The sequence below is a fragment of the Pinus tabuliformis genome, chromosome 9 (assembly GCF_031772625.1).
Source record: "Pinus tabuliformis cultivar Carrire ecotype Pingquan chromosome 9, CPIR1, whole genome shotgun sequence".
Classification (NCBI taxonomy): domain Eukaryota; kingdom Viridiplantae; phylum Streptophyta; class Pinopsida; order Pinales; family Pinaceae; genus Pinus; species Pinus tabuliformis.
The window spans coordinates 1712824910-1712841971 of record NC_142307.1 but is presented as its reverse complement, the minus strand read 5'-3'; the positions used below and the strand labels follow the sequence as shown (position 1 = coordinate 1712841971).

Here is a 17062-nt window from a genome sequence, read left to right as displayed (position 1 = left end):
TTGTTCTCCCTTCTGCATCTGGTATGACCGCAGCTGATTTTCTAGGAGCATCTTCCTTTGCACGGAAGTATGCTGATACAACTTGGTCAGGGCCTTCCACATCTCCCATGCCGTATTCTTCTCAGCAATATGTGGTACTATATGATCCTGACCCTATCAAGAATGATACTCTTGGCCCTCGCCATTGCTTCCTCATCCCTGTCATTGTTAGTTGGGTCAACTGGGACCGTTGTTGTCTTCAAGGCAAAGTGCTTGACACGATTTCTGTCAAGTACGTATAAGATTTTGGCCTTCCAGACTACGAAGTTTGAGGCTTTGTCCAGTCTGTCTTGGTCTCTTACTCTGTGTAGTGCCATTCTGCTACTCTTCAACTTCCCTCCTGGAAGTTCCCGATGTGACTCCCTCTGAGCATCGATTTCCCTCTTGGAAATCCTTCTGCTGATGTCGAGATGCCCCCTACTATGATCGTCTGTGCAACCGCACCACTGATCCGGATTGCTCGGCTAAAACCCCTTGGTAGCAGCTCCCTCCTCCTTGGCCTTGCCCTATTAGGTATTGTTCTGACAATAGTTCCCCACCAGCTCCACTCTCCAACTTATCCACAGCCTCCTAAACCCCAGCAACCTGAAGGTGAGAGCTCTGCGCAGTCCCAACACGGCAAACTAGCTCCCTAAGCCAACTGCATCAACCCTCCTAGCCTCTGCATGGTTCCGTGTGAGCCTGCCTTTGCCTCCCTCAGTCTCTGCGCAGCCTCTTCTTGGCCCGAACTTGATGACACAAGCACTGCGTCACTCCTTCCTTGCTGTTTTGCTACTACGAACAGCTTCTATCACTCAAGACAGTTGTTTTCTGCTGCTGCTACTCTACTTTGCTGATGTCCTTAGTTCTCCTATGATCTGCAACCACGCTTTGATACCATGTTGAAGTTTCTAAGTCTAACAGTTAGAAGCCCTCCATGTACTTTCTGATTTATTCCTTCCTACTTGTTCTGATTAATTAACGAGTTATTTACCATGAAAATACTGAAAATAAACACAAGTACATGCTCAACACATTACAAATCATCAACTGAAGTAAACAAAAACAAGCACACAAATGACACTATTATTTTTGGACTAATGTCCCTGGAGAAACCCAATGCAGGAAAACCAGTGTAGCTATCTGAGGGTTTGATTTATTAAGCAGTGTCAGAATACAATCTGGGTGCCAAATCTGGCTCACCCAACAGAGAAAAATCTCGGCAGTTCTAGCAGTTCTGGCTATTCCCGACAGTTCTGGCTTCTGCCCTCTACGTCAGTTTTCCCGGCTGTTCCGACAGTTCCAGTTGTTCCCGACAGTTCCGGCTTCTGCCCTCTGCGTCAGCTTTCCCAGCTGTTCCGGCAGTTCCTAGTAGTTCTGGTTGTTCCCGGCAGTTCTGGCTTCTACCCTCTGCGTCAGCTTTCTCGGCTGCTACGCTAATCCTCCCGGCACTATCTCTACCTCTCTGCTTTTGTATTCACTGCCCCTCAGCTGCAACTCCATATCACTCTCTCAACTTTCTCAGCAAACCCAGCCCCAGAAAGTCGAAATCTTGATCTCTTGGTGTGTTCTCCAAGTGACCCTCAAGCCTCCTCTTATACTTTTCTCGTTGACAAATCAACGGTCGAGATTAAGTCCCTAATCAACGGCTAAGATTAGATCTGGCTTGATCCATGACTTTTGGACCATTCTAACACAGTTTTATATTAATTCACATTAATATTTTAATTTCCCTAAGTTTAGACTTAGGGACTCCATTAAAAATATTAATTATTTTAATATCTCCCAAACTGTTTAGAATTTGCCCAAACCCTTTCTGGGTATTGGAGATCTCATGTGCCTTAGCCTCTCCACCAAATTTCGTGGCTAGAGCACATCCGATGCTACCCCAAATCAACAATTATGTTGTTGTACTCACTGTGCACTGTACTGCACCATTATTATGCTGCATATACCAGCCTTAGTTGCTTGCTATGGCTTGCAACCTAGCAAAGCAGCTAGGCTATAGTTCAAGTTCAAACATACAGCTTCTCCCTCAATATAGAGACAGCTGCTACCATACATAATCCAACAGTCTTTTGACATTGCTGCTAGGTTTCCATTGCAGTGACTTAGGGCAGCATACAAGTAGCATATAGAAGGCAGCATATGCATCCTCCTTGACTGCGACCATAGTGTTAAGGACAACGTTTGGGTGACTGAGTATTTCCTATCATTAGGCCAGCGTATAGATCTCACTGCAGTGGATATTATGACAATGGATGAGGAACCTAGAAGATTGCAGATTAGGTTGCTCTCTTCATGACCTGTGGCCAACGTAATGGGGACAGCATATGGAGGCCTCCTTGTTGCGTTGAGGAGCCTTCTCTTTAAGGACAGAGAAAGAGTCTCTATCTACGGTGAAAGACCTGCGGCTAAGGCATGAGGGACCTGCGTCTAGGGCAGGATAGGACTGCGCATTAGGGCAGCATGTATAGGTCTTAGATCTCCCTGCTTGGACTGCGACTAGGCATCCTTTAGACAGCCAGGTTAGGGCAGCGTATGGGAGCCTCTTTATTGCGGTTAGGGTATCCCTTTTGTTGTGCCTACGGATTCTCTCAAAGTTCAAACCCTTCCAAAATAGCGTATAGATTAGGGCATCCAAGGTATGATAAGATTGCATTTAGGGTCAGTTGGTAGGCCTCCTTCACTGTGCTAGATCCCCCTTTGAACTGTGGCCAAACCTTCACAAGACCTGTGGCTAGGCTTCATTATGACAGCGGCTAGGGCATCCTTCTTTCGCTGCATATAGGGTCTCCTTCTAGACCTACGTTTTTCCCTTAGAGATTCTTCTTCTTTCCACTAAAACCAAAAACAAGTGGAGAAGAAGAAATCTCCAAAGAGTTGTGTGTACAAATGACTTGCAAGGCAATTGTATTTATACTAAAACGTTGAGCATAAGTGGGAGCAGTTTAGTCGCTGGCCAACCTTGACGAATTTTCCCATAACACAAATAAATTCATATCTCCATGAATACTTATCAGAATCGGATGATCTCTAGATCAATCCTACACCTCTCGATAAGAGGAATCCAAGAAAAATATCAGCTGCCATAAATAAGATGGCCCACATGGAGTTTGGCCCTAGTTTCCAATTTTAACACTTTCAAAGGGAGTCAGGTGTCAGGATTGCTTAGAGAGGAGGGTAATTTCCCTTAGTAAATTTTGTCAGTATTTCTCTTAGATAGAAAACGCCAGTTTCTTATCATTTTATTATATTTGGAATTCCATTGTTGCATAATAATAAAACCCTCAGTTGTTGGGTTTCCCACATTGGGTTTTTCTGGGGATAATTGTCCAAATAATTGTCATATTTTATGTGTGTGTGCTAGCATTTATCAGTTTCCAACATTTTTATTTCCACAACGTTTATTTTATTTGCTGAAGAAATCGCAATGTGATTAATTCGGTATTAATCCGAAAATTAAAAAATTGTTAATACAGTTAGGAGAATTAATTCCAATTGTTGCATTTCAAGTGAATTTTCACAAGTTTGATTTGGAATCTCAGTGGTAAACTTGGCCTTGGTCTTGGATATCTCATTTTGATCTTATTCTACAAGACAAGGATTGTTGGGTTTTCCCCGTTGTGGGGTTTTTACCTGGCTTGGAGCCTAACTTTCGTGTCTCTTGTCTCTTTGTTTTTCTTGAAAGACTGAACATTTGTATAATTGCTTGATGAAGAACACATAAGAAATAATAAAAGATATTTAACATTCACAAGTGATTATCAAGAAAGAGAAATCAAGCGTAACCTCTATGTACTTGCTTTCTAAACACTGTGCATAATTTTTTTCAACAAAGATATCCAGGGGCAAACCACTCAATTGCTTCCCCTAATTCGAAGGTTGGTACCTTGAGTAAATCCTTGATTCTTTAGGGCACGGCAAGCTAACAACTCATGAATATATCATATATAGCTCATCAACAACCAACTCACTAATGTTGAAAAATTGGCTAGCTATGGTCGATCTTTTCATTGGAAAATAATGGAGACAAATCACATTTTTTACTTTAACCACGTCGGCCTCATAAAGGACAAGTCAACTCAAATGTGTGAAAAGGCACCTCCACAAACACACACATATATATGACTTAGTTGGAGCTCATTTTGGCATCATCTCATCACATACATTCATCTGAAAATTGCAGAGGCTAATACACATGTGCGAAGGAGTCAATGAAGGATGATTGGTCAGCATTGACCAGCGTCTTTCTATCTGTTTTGACTTGGTTTGACCTACGTTGACTTTTTGTATCTGTCTGACTAAGAGTTTGATTGTGCTTAGAGGCCAAAGATTGCAAGAGGTTCATTGACTTGATTGGACTGAGATTTCACCTTTGTTCTAGACCATTGACCACATGTCAACTCTCTCTCCTTTGTCCGAGAATGGTAGGGATTGTTTGACTGAGGCTCGACCGAATTTTGACCTCTTGTTCATGTGAAAATTTCATCTATCACAACAACAAGAAATTATTTTTCTAGTTGTTAATTTATTTAAAAATATATTTGTTGTCTCAACAACAAATGTCAAATAATTCACAGTGTGATTTTCACAAATAAACTGTGGAAGAAAATAGCGCTAGAATCTAAGAAAATCTAGCACACAGACATAAAAATATGACACAGTTATTATTGGACAAATGTCCTTGGAAAAAACCAACTTGAGAAAATTGGTGCAACAACTGAGGGTTTTATATTATCATGCAATGGTAAAATTATCTGAGTACAATCCGAATGCCAAAACTGGCAATCCTGCAGAGAAAAGTACTGGCAAAAATATTCTAAGGGAAATTACCCTCACTCTGGGCAATTCCAGCACTGGACTGCCTTTGAAAAGCAAGTCGTCTAATTGGGTCTGTGCAAGCTCTGTGTCAACCTGAGACTTCCTACCACACGTGCTACCCGGATCATCTACTAATCAAGTCATCCTGCTTGTTACTGACTAGGAAAACGCTTCTTCGGCACTCTGGAACCTTTGCTCAACCTCTGGGACTGAAAACGTCTTCCTTCCTCAGCAAATAGAATTGTCCACTGAAGCTTTTGCATTGGGACTGTGCAACATCCTGGAGAAATCTCGGCCACATTACAAATGCACTTGTCGGATCTGGAAAATCTTCCTCCAGCTTCACTGTCTTTGCCCCTCATTGTCTTTGCTTCCTTATCTGGCTTTCCGACAACTATTGCTACTCTCTGGAAATCGAACTGCCAAGGAAACCAAACTTCACAAGTGTCTCAAGTGTATTCTCCATCGACTTTTTCTTATAATCTTCTGTTGGAGCACCAACGACCGAGATTAAAACTTAATCAAGGGCCAAGATCATATCAGAGTTGATCCATTTGAGTTTCTAGAGAATTCTCACACTGACTTACTTAATTTTGATTAATTAACCAGTTTTCCTAAGTTTAGACTTAGGAAACATTAAAAAATAAGTTAATAATCTAATTAAATCATTTATAGGTGGAATATCTAGAAATGATTTCTAGGTTATAGACATCTCATGTATTCTAGCCTCCCCACCAAGTTTCGTGACTAGAACACATCTGATGCTACAAAAACTAACACTCCCTCTTAGCGAGGACTGTGTTCTAGTGTTGCACACCCTGCCACAACACCTTGTCTTTGTATCATCCTTTGTCACGCTACTGATGTTTGACAAGAAACTCTGTTGGAAATGACGGCGCTGCTCCCTCAGTCACAGTGTTGCTCCCTGAGTCACAGTGTTGCTTCCTCAGCCACTGTGTTGTTACCTTTGTCACTGCATTGTTCCCTTAGTCATTGCGTTATTCCCTCATTCAATGTCCATCAACCACTACACAATTTTGATGTTGCATTTGTGCTACTGCTGACACTGCTATACTGTTGCCAACTCTGCATCTGCATTGCAACTCCCTCTCATCTGTTGTTGCTACAACTACAACCAATGCAACTGAGAAGCATACTAAATATTGAATCAACCGTGTTCAATATGATGCATATGTCTCACAAGTCTTGACTACTACTAGCCTCTGCACTGTCACTGAATAATTTGCCTTGTTGCTTACTTTGCACTGTGCCACTCTACACGGCTACCAACAATGCATTGTGCTCCTTAGCACCTCACTGCTACTAGTCTGCAACTATCATTCTGGAATTTGACTGCATCTCTGACACTGATCCATCCTGCTACTAAATACCATGGGCCCCTATAGCCAGGTGATGATCCATGAGGTGGACTCCTTAGTGGACCCTGCCCAATCTCTGCAATCTCAAGCAGCCCCACCTCTCTCTTGGAGGTATGGCTACAAACATGGCAAAATCTGATCTACTCATACTATTGTTTCTACTGCTCAGCTGATGCTTCTGCACTATTGTTGCAACTACTACAATAATGAGTCTGATCTCCCTAGACCCTAAGTATTAGCTTCCATAAGGTCGCCCCTTGTGAAACTAGACTCCCTCCGAGTCTTGATCTCCCTATAGAAAATCTCTTTGTTGCCTCCTAGCAACTCGCATTGTCCTCCTATACTGGAATCTGGACTACATAGCTCTGCATTGGGAATCTCTACTGGTTGGAACTACACCTGCATCCTACAACTGGGCAATTCTCACTACCTATGTCACTACATCTAGCTCTGCAACTGTCTCATGTGTACTGACTACAACTAGATTTGCAGTTGTCATCTGTATGACTGGCTGCGTCTTTTGACACTAAACTTGCTACTCCGGTATTACGGGACCCTATAGCAAAGGTGATGGTCCCACTACAACAAATTGGAACTGATCTGACTGATCTCCTTGTTGCAACTACGTTGGACCCTACCCATCTGGCACACTCGATTCTTGTACTCCTCCACCTAGATTTGGTGCCCCACTATCTCCTTTTGAGACTAGTCCATGATTGGGACACTTCTTCACTTTGCAACTCACACTAGATAGCTCACACTTCAGCTGGCACCTGTCCCTGGTAACTGGAAGTTGATCTGCTACCCAGATCTGCATTTTGGCTAACTCATACAGCCTCTTCTGGCAATCTCATATGGTCATCTCTACAAAGTTGCAAAATCTGCGAAACTAAAAAGCTGGAAAAATAAACAAGAATTCCTCGTTCCTACTCGGCTGCTAAAACTGCTACTTGCACTCCTTCCTGGAATGCGTAGAGCAGCTTGCTGCTACTGCCACCAGCAATTGGAAATTATGGATTTCCTTAAAGATTGAAACTAGAAGCCCTCTGAAGAAAACTCCCTCTGTGTGTGCACTTTCTCTTCCACCTAGCACGGATTCTGCTCTAGCAAACTGCCACAAAACCCTTTGTGCCCAGACAAGAAATCTGCTCAGTTGCTCCGTAACTGATCTCCCCACAAGACATCCTTTGGTGTTTTGCTCCTCCGTAACTGATCTCCCCACAACCAATTTGAGCCACGTCTACACCCTGGAAGGAACACGTACTAAATGAAGTAACCTGCAATTATGCCCAATGGAAACTCTAGGTTGAGCTCCCCAAATTACCTCACTAGGGAGACACTCGAAGTTCTCCGAAATGAGGGTCTCGCTTGGAAATTCCTTGTGCTGAACAACACAGATGTCTTGGCTAAGCAGCTCAAGAGAACTAATTTTAAATTGTCAAATAATCAAAGATACCAATTGGAGGCCTCCAAGCTCTCTTTATAATTGTCGGTCCTCTCTCCCTTGGCGGTCCCCACCTTCCACTAATTCACACCCCTTCCTTTCTCTGTCTCTCTTCTCACTAGTGTGAATTGCCACTTGGGTTGAATTTTCTCCCCTTGTGGCCCACACTCTCCACTAAAGCTGTAATTTTTCTTTTTCCTCCTAAGCCCTAATGTCGGAAATTTCTCCCATCCTCCAAAATTGTCTCTAATGCATAAAATCAAAATTGGGGATATTACACAAACAAGTTGGTCTAAGGTTTATTAGAATAACAGGTGGGGAGACATTAGTAGACAATTCAAATGTTGGCAAAGAAGTGTTATAGGCAAGATGATGGATTAATGAATTGACCCACAAATAGGAGAATGAGCACACAGTTACCGCAGTAAGACAGGCAGATTTGTAGAGGCGTTTCTGCCAAGGCAGGGAATTGATAGAGGTATCAAGAAGACTGGCAGAGATAAATTACAAGGGGCAGAAAAATGCTTAAATTTGGGACTTGTGCCATGATACTTTGTCAGGCCAGGAAAAAACTCCCAATTGTATGTTATCTACTAATATGAACATCATTATATACAAGAAGACTGGTCACCTTTGGGATTCCAATTCCAAGCTCTTTTCCCATTCTAACTATTTAAATTTCTCTATTTATATATTTACATATTTTCACCCAATCCCTTAGGATTAGGTGTCTAACACTACAGAACACAAAATCATTAAAATAGGAATGGAAGCCCTTTCCTCCCTTGCAACTCCATTTTTAATATCTCTTAGTAGTTGTTAGGGATTTTTATCAATTAGGACAAGGATTTTGGATTTTGGACCCCCTAGAGTCCTTTTGAAAGTATACATATGAGTAGCTCCACGTGTTTGATTAATGAGATCTAATGTGGCATCCACATGGCATCATAGTGGTTATTGTAGTGGTCAAATAGACACATCAAACTCTAAGGACCATAACTCTCTCATACAAACTTCAATTTCTATCCATGATAACTGATTTCAAAACTTTTAGTGTGTAATATCCCCCTAGTGCCACAAGGTACTCTTTTTTCCCCTCAATTGTTGTGGGTCATCATAGCTCACCTAGATCATAGTGAAGGGTTATCCCTTTCCCATACCAAGGAGGTTATCCTTTAATTTCTTCTATTTATTCCCCTCAAACAGCTCTTTGAAGTAAGGTCATGGAAGAGAAGGTTATCAATGCACCATGGACAGATCCTTACTTCAATCAAGGTGTCAGAATGCAGTATAGATCAATTGTAGTTGTAAATTATCTTTTTACCTGAAAACTTCTCAAACCCTTATAACCTTTCCATTGTGTAGCAAAGGTTATCCGTCCAATGTAGGGGATGGGAAGGTTCTTCCCTGCATGGCCTTTTTTTGTCCCCAAAAGGTCCATTTTTAGGCCTTAATGGGAAGTTTTAATTTTTATTTTGGCCCTCCTCAATGGGTTTTAGGATCAGTCTTGACAATCACCCCTATAAAACCACAGCTTGGATTATTCGCCCCATAAATTACCAAGAACGATAACTTATATGGTGATCCATTTTTATCTTTTCAGTTTCAGTGTCTTAATTACACAATAAGTATCAAATTGATGAACCATTTGAGAAAGTCTACAAAATGAAATACAATATAGAGAAATAAAAATTGGATAGGAGGTCATAATGATAAATATTAAGGAGCATTTGCCTCTACAAAAATAATTATATATTCAGTGATATAGAAAGATTCATACAAAATTATTAATACCAGCTAAGAAGCATTTCCATATTTTGTTGTTCATTCTGTAAGAACCTTCCAGAAACAATGCATTCTTCAATATGAAACATCTTACAAGAAATGTTTAAATATCATGTCTATAAAGAGTACCTTTTTATTATACAAGCAATATACCAGAGCATACTTCCCTTTTTTCGAAATTATTACAGTTAAAAAAGTGTCCTGTTGTTTTAATTAACTTTCCACATTTTGAGTTCCTGATTGAATAACTGAAATTGCAGTGCGTACTAGAACTGAATTATTAAACAAAAGGAAAATTGAAAATGAAACTAAAAGGTTTTTAAATAAAGATTTGCCCTCTACAGAATGCACTGGAGCTAAAGAAATCTAATTATGCTAACTGTCCATAGGAAAAACAAATAAGACGAGCCCTACCTCAAATCCAGCAGATTTAAGAGCTTCAATACACTGGTTTGTAGTACGAATGTCAGGAAGCCCATCTCCAAGTTCAATTTCTGCCTGTCGTTTATATACGATGCCCAATGGAAAATCAAATACATGACATCTGCAGGAAAGCCAACATGGAAATACTATTTTCTGCCAGTCCTATATGCTACAGCCTACAACACTTTTCTTTATGCCTACTTTACCAATCTCGAATAACCTTTATTTGGGATTATTCGAACCTTAATCTTCTGGTGTTCTTCATTCTTTGGGTCAAAAGAGTCAGTCATGCACCATTCATATGCCGCAAACAGTTGGCCAGGTTTCAGTACTCTTTTTATCTCTTTGTAGCAGCCAACCTATCTCAAAACAGTTATAAACAGTTTGCTAGTAAGAATCAGAAACACCAATCGAAACATGGAATATTTCTTCTTCATAGACTTTTCCATAATAACTGATTCTGAAAGTGCCATCTCTGATTTTCAGGATGTTACAACCAGAATCTGATGGGAGGACATCACAAAAGTACAATGGCAACAGCGTTATGCAAGGTAACAACTTTCATATACATACTGCATCTGGTGCATGACAGGTAGCCTCAATTGCATAAACTGCATCAAAAGTATCGTTGGAGAAAGGCATCTTCATGAAGTCTCCCTATAGAAATTATTTCATGCAATATTCTTAGCAATTACAGCAGTAGCAAATTACATGGAAAATAAACATAAAACCTCGAAAACAGACCACTGATGACGCATCTATTAAACACTTTAAAATTGCTCTAAACAACCATGAAATGGCAACTAGAAAACATAAGAAGCATAGCAATGTGTATATTTGACAAAGGGAATATTTATTTACCTTGACAAAATCACAGCTTTTGTCTAGCCCACATTGCCTGTTAAGCTCCTGGAAATTCTTACAAAGTGTAAGCATTCACACATCCAATTAAGTAGTATAGAAACAAGTTGTCTTTAGTGAGACTTTTTGGAAGCTTTTCAGGTGGGTTTTTCCGGTCTAATTTCTCTAAAATCTGGCATGAATTTACTGAAATCACAAGCTTGATGGGTAACCCTGACCAATCAAAGTGCCCTTAGGGCTTTTCAGGGTGCTAAATCCATACATACAGTCAAAAAACCAGTTTAAGTAACACAAATCAAGATTTCACCTCAAATTTTTCTGCCCGATTCCTGCACCGGAAAGTCCAAAAAGTCGCACTAAAGACAACTCCATATAAAAATTCCTTAAACGACATTAGTCCTACCAATAAATAATAACCTACTGAAAAACAAAATCTACTAACATGTTGGAACATTGGACAGTCAAAACAAATCCTGTCAATGACTTCAAACAACAGAAATTTGTGATGAGTTTAACAAAACCATGAAACATCATATCAGTATCCAAATATAGATAATAGTGTGCCATGCTGAGGCTGCAAGAATCGAAATCCTTCATAGGTTAGTGGTTTTAGCTCCAAGGTAAAATTCTCAAAGATTCAAAATATAACAATGAAAATAAATATGTATTCAAAATGTAACAGAAAGGCGTAGCGGGGACTTTTCAGGACAGAACTTCTGCAAACATTTTATCTACATTAACAATAACAATACAACTAGCAAAAGCAAAGACAGATCAATGGCAGCATATCATAAAACCTGTGACATGGAACAATGGGACTACACCAGTGACCAACTTATCCAAAAAATTACAGAAATAAAACATTGAACATCGCCTGGGTCCCCAATAAGATTTCCTTGCCTCAGTAATATAGCAGCAACTGTTTACAATTCACAATTCTCCTATAAGTCTTATATCTCCAATTACCTACAACGTCCCCACATAGATTAGCAGTGGCCCTTGCACCAAAGAAAGATTGGTTGAAGTGGATCTGTATTGACTACAGACTCTAGAGTATGGAACAAGAACAAGAGTATGACAAAGAATCTGTTCCCCATTCTTAGACTTGATGACTCAGTTGACCAGCTCGATGGAGCTAATTATTTTCTATGTTTGCCGTAAGGTTAAAATATCACCAGCTTCGAGTAAAGAAAGAAGATACATGGAAGGCATCCTTCAATATTACACGAGTGCTACGAATAAATGTTGATGCCATTGGAAGTCACCAACACACCAGCCTCATTCCAAAGGCAGATAAAGTACTCAAAACTTGAGTGATATCTCGGATATATTTATTTCTAGCAAGACATGGACAGAGGCATCTACATGTCTATGTTGTAAACTTGGAGATAAACATTCAGGTCAAAATCCAGTTACCTCAAGACGACCATCTACCTTAAAGTCCATCTCACATTACTCATATCACATTAGCAAATGGAAAAGAAAAGTTCAACTATACAAATTGACAATAACAGTCACCCAACAAATCAAAGAGGCCAAATGATCAACATGAACTGATTATAGAGCAGTGATCATTTCACAATACTAATTAAAAATTTTCACTTTTATGTATTAATTTGCATTTCCGCCTGCCCAAAATTGATATCTTTTAACATTTTCCATGCTATTATCACTAGCACCAATTCAATCCATCAGAACGCCATTCTGCATCTGTCTCCTAGCAAACTTGGATGTACATTTTGAGTAACACCACTAAGGATTGTCAAAGAGATTTTATGAACTCTTTTGGAGTCTTCTTCATCAAGATCACGTGGCATTGTCTCAAATCATGGTGGTCAAAATAGGAACAGCAATTTGCGAGTGGCATAAATTTTGCATACAAGCTTTGATTGAGGTCATTCTTGTGCCATTAGAAAAGTATGTGTGTGTAGAATAGCGCTAGGGGTGCGGTGTATAAGCTGCAAAGTTTTACGTTTTACCCCCAAAAAACATTGTTTGATGCCTCAAACTACTTTCAAAAGGTTTTAGACCCCCATTCACCAAATCAAGACCCGCCAATGAAAAGGGTCCTATGAGTTGATTCCTTCACTTTTTCCACTCTAAAAGCATCAAAATAGATGATAAATAATACTATGATCCAATCCAGATCAAAGTATCCCATGTCTCTTGTTAAGAAGCATAAGTAGGAACAACAAGTGATTTAAAGTTATGAGAAGAAACCTTCCGGCTGCTTGTTGTGGTCAAGAAGGGATGTGTTATGAAATTTTCAAGTTTATTGCAGGAACTGGAAATTATTCTTCTAACTGATTAATATTAAGTGCAGTTTACTTGCTACAGCAAACAACGAATAAAATCACAACTGCAATTTTCACCATAAAAACCTGCGGAAAATAAAATGTTAGAACAGATAAACATAGAGCACACACAATAAAGCTAACACAATTATTTTTGGACAAATCTCCCCAGGAAAACCCAATGTTGGAAAATCAGTGCAGTAGATGAGGGTTTTATTATTATTATGGAATAGGGAAATTTTTTAGTACAAATCTCGATGCCAAACTGGAAATACTCAACAAATAATCTGGCCAAAATCCCAGCACAACCAATTTTCCCTCCAAGAACCCTTGCGCAGTGCTTGCGGAGACCCTCACATGCACAGCCTGAGTCTACTTCTGAACAAGTCGTTCTACCTAATGTTGCTATTGGAAGCGATCCTCCCGCCCTCCGAAAAATTATCCTGACCTCTGGTTACTAAATCGACCCCCTGGTCAGCCAAATTGAACTGTCACACTGAAGTTGCCTACACAGTCCCTGCACAGCCCTCTAGTGCATCTAGTGGAATAACTCGGCCTCTTTGTTGCTGCCTCTCTAGAGCTGGAAACTCCTCCGAAATTATTGTCTTTGCTCCCTCTTTGTCTTTGTGTCCCTTTTGGCTCGAACTATTCTTCCATGCTCAATTGATGTTGTTGGATAGCTCTATCTGCCAAGGAACTCGACCTCCCAAGTGTGTCTTCTCCATCCCCGTCAAGTTGCTCTTATAATCTCTCGTTGGCAAATCAACGATCGTGATTAGTTCCCCGTCAATGTCTAAGATCATCTCTAACTCGAACCATGTGAGTTCCTAGATAATTCTCATCTTTCTCAATTAATTGTCGTTAATTAATCACTTTTCTTAAGTTAGACTTAGGAAATATTTTTATTGATCAATTAACTTGATTGAGCCACCTCTAGGTGTTTTCTCCTAACACTTTTTCTAGATTCTGGAGATCTTCTATTCCTTAGCCTCTCTGACCAAATTCGAGACTAGAACACATGTTTGATGCTACAAAAACTAACACTCCCTCTTAGAGAGGAAGGTGTTCATTCACTTTCTCTTCATAACATCCTCCTTACACACTACTAATGTCTAACAATTGTAACAATCTGTCACTGTTCACCATGCCACTACGCAACTCTGATTCATCTGCCACTCTGAGTTGAACCAACCTGCGTCTGTGTTGATGCTGGCACTGCACTATACACCCTGTATTGCTGCCAACTCTGCACTATGTTGCAATTGATCTCATGTTGTTGTTGTTCTTGCAACTGAGAAATATATTTTGAATCAACTGTGTCTTTGTATTGGCCTTGCATCTATCTCCTAAGTCTCTGACTGCTACTAGCCTCTGCATTGTCCACTGAGTAATTGTCTGCGTTGCAACTGCTCTGCGCCCCTCAGCATCTGACTGCAACTAGTACTGCAACTATCCCTCAAGATTTCAATATGCCATCCTGAACATTGATCTATCTACTACTGAATACTGTGGGCCCCTGTAGCAAGGGTAATGATCCAAGAAGAAACACCTGTCTGATGCAGTCTTCCTTGGACCTTGCCCAAATCTCTACAACTCTAGGAAGTAGAGCTCAATGTCTCCCCACCTCTCTCTTGGAGGTATAGTTGCATACAATGCAAATTTATCCTCCAACCTGGAAGACAAATTATCTATCTTCGTCAAAGTTGTTGCCTACTCCTGCTTCTCCTTCTTGTTCAACTTTCTCTTCGGACACTAGGTATTGTAGTGACCAAACTCACAACATCTAAAGCATTTGATCTTCAACAGATCCTCCTTCTTTTCTCCTCCCTGTGAGCTTTGTCCCTGACTGGGACCTTTCTTCGCCTTCCCCTTTGATGCAAGGGCAACATTCTCCTCTTCCTTCACATCCTTCGGTCCTTTGTTACTATTGTCGTTGATGTTTCTCTCAACTAGAGCAAGCCTCATCTCCTCCTATGTGAAATATGCCCACAATCAATCCCAACCTGATAGGTTGTCTCATCCAGTGATGCCTTGAACGAAAGTGACCCATTCGAGGGTGAAACCATTGAGAGTTGTACGCACCAACTAACTCTCTTGAGGTGCTTCTCCAACTGCAGCAAGTTTGTCCCAGACACTCTGAATCCTAGTGAGATAAGGAGTAACTCCTTCACCCTTATGCATCTTGGTGAGCCTCAATTTCTCCTTCAAGAACATCTTCCTATTCTCGGAAGGATTCTAGAAAAGTGTAGCGATTGCATCACACATTTCTTTCGTTGTATTCTTGGCCGCTGTGAGACTATATGATCTCGAACACCATCAAGGATCAACCGATTTGCCTTGGCCATCTCCCTATGTAATTCGCTAACTGTTGCAGGTTTGTAGGTACGGCTACAACTCTCTCTACATACGTCTTCAGACCATGCTCATCTAGCCAGAAAGACATTTCCGCTTTCCAAATACAATAATTTTAGGCTCCATCTAGCCTATCCTGATCTCAAAGTCTTGTTGAGGCCATTTTCTAAACTCACAACTAGAAATAAACAAGAATCTCCTCATTTTCCAGCTTGTCTGCTTGCTCTACTACTCGCACAGCTTCTTGGAATGCGCAGTTCTGCTAGTTATCACTACCACCTGCAACTGGAAATCACGGATTTCTTCCTGGCACTGGATCTAGAAACCCTCTAAGAAAAATCCCTCATTGTATGTTATTTCTCTTCCACTCGGCTTTGATCATCTATTGCAAAACCTGTTGCAAACAAACTACACCCTTATATGCTCAACGAATTCTCTGATTTGCTCACCAGAACTGCTTCTCGACAATACCAATGCAAGCTGGAATTGCTAATGGCTTGTTCAAACTTTCCTTTCTCCTACAACTGGAAATCGAACCCACTGCCCAGGGATGCAAATTGCCTGGTTGGCCCTCTACGTAGACCTAGAAATTGTGTTGCAAAACTCTCTTTGAACCTTCCCATATTTCCTCCTCGCTTCTGAGCTTTTGATCTGTCTTCAACACTGCTCTGATAACATGTAAAATTTTCAAGTCTATTGCAGCAACTAGAAATTATTCTTCTAACTGATTAACATTAAGTGCAATTTAATTGCTATGGAAAACAACAAATAAAATCACAACTACAATTTTCATCATAAAAACGTTGCAGAAAATAAAATATTGGAACTGAGAAATATAGAGCACACACACAATAAAGTTGACAATTATTTTTGGACAAACGTCCTCAAAAAAACTCAAAGTGGGAAAACTGGTGCACCAGATGAGGGTTCTATTATTATTATGTAACATTGAAATTTATGTGTACAAATCTGGATGACAAACTGGCTATCCTCACCAAATAATCTAGCCAAAGTTATTAAGGGAATTTTTACCCTTCTCCACAAGCAGTCTCAGTACAACCTACTTCAGAAAACTGGCCCTCCAAGAACCCTAACGCAAGCACTAATGCAAGCCCCTGCACAGTGCTTGCACAGACCCTCACACGCACAACCCAAGTCTACCTCTGATCAAGTCGTTCCTCCTACTGTTGCTACTGGAAGCGATCCTCCAGCCCTCTGAAAAATTATCTCAAACTCTGGCTACTGAATCAACCCCCTGCTCAACAAAATTGAACTGCCACACTAAAGTTGTATGTGTAGTCTCTATGCAACCTCTAGTGCAATAACTTAGCCTCATTGTTGTTGCCTCTTCAGAACCGGAAACTCCTCTGCAATTACTATCTTTGCTCCCTCTCTGTCTCCGCATCACTTCTGGATCAAAATCTTTTTCCCTGCACAACTGCTACTGCTGGATAGCTTGATCTGCCAAGGAACTCGACCCCCCAAATGTGTCTTCTCCATCCCCATCGAGTTTCTCTTATAATCTCTCGTTGGTGAACCAACAGCCATGATTAGATCCCCATCAACAAGTAAGATCACCTCTAACTCGATCCATTTGAGTTTCTAGATAATTCTCACCTTTCCCAATTAATTGTTGTTAATTAATCACTTGTCCTAAGTTAGACTTAGGAAATACTTAATCA

The 17062-nt window shown here is 40.4% G+C and overlaps 1 protein-coding gene across 1 annotated transcript in view; it reads right to left on the bottom strand.

Moving 5' to 3' along the window:
• The window catches only part of LOC149155549 (cycloartenol-C-24-methyltransferase-like), a 187674-nt gene that overhangs the window by 74035 nt on the left and 96577 nt on the right, over positions 1 to 17062 (bottom strand). The window contains exons 8-11 of the mRNA XM_089445687.1: positions 10735 to 10782; positions 10447 to 10530; positions 10116 to 10232; positions 9865 to 9948 (exon numbers count right to left, since the gene is read on the bottom strand). Of these exons, the coding sequence (XP_089301813.1) occupies positions 9865 to 9948; positions 10116 to 10232; positions 10447 to 10530; positions 10735 to 10782 (333 nt within the window). The remainder of the gene's footprint in view (positions 1 to 9864; positions 9949 to 10115; positions 10233 to 10446; positions 10531 to 10734; positions 10783 to 17062) is intronic.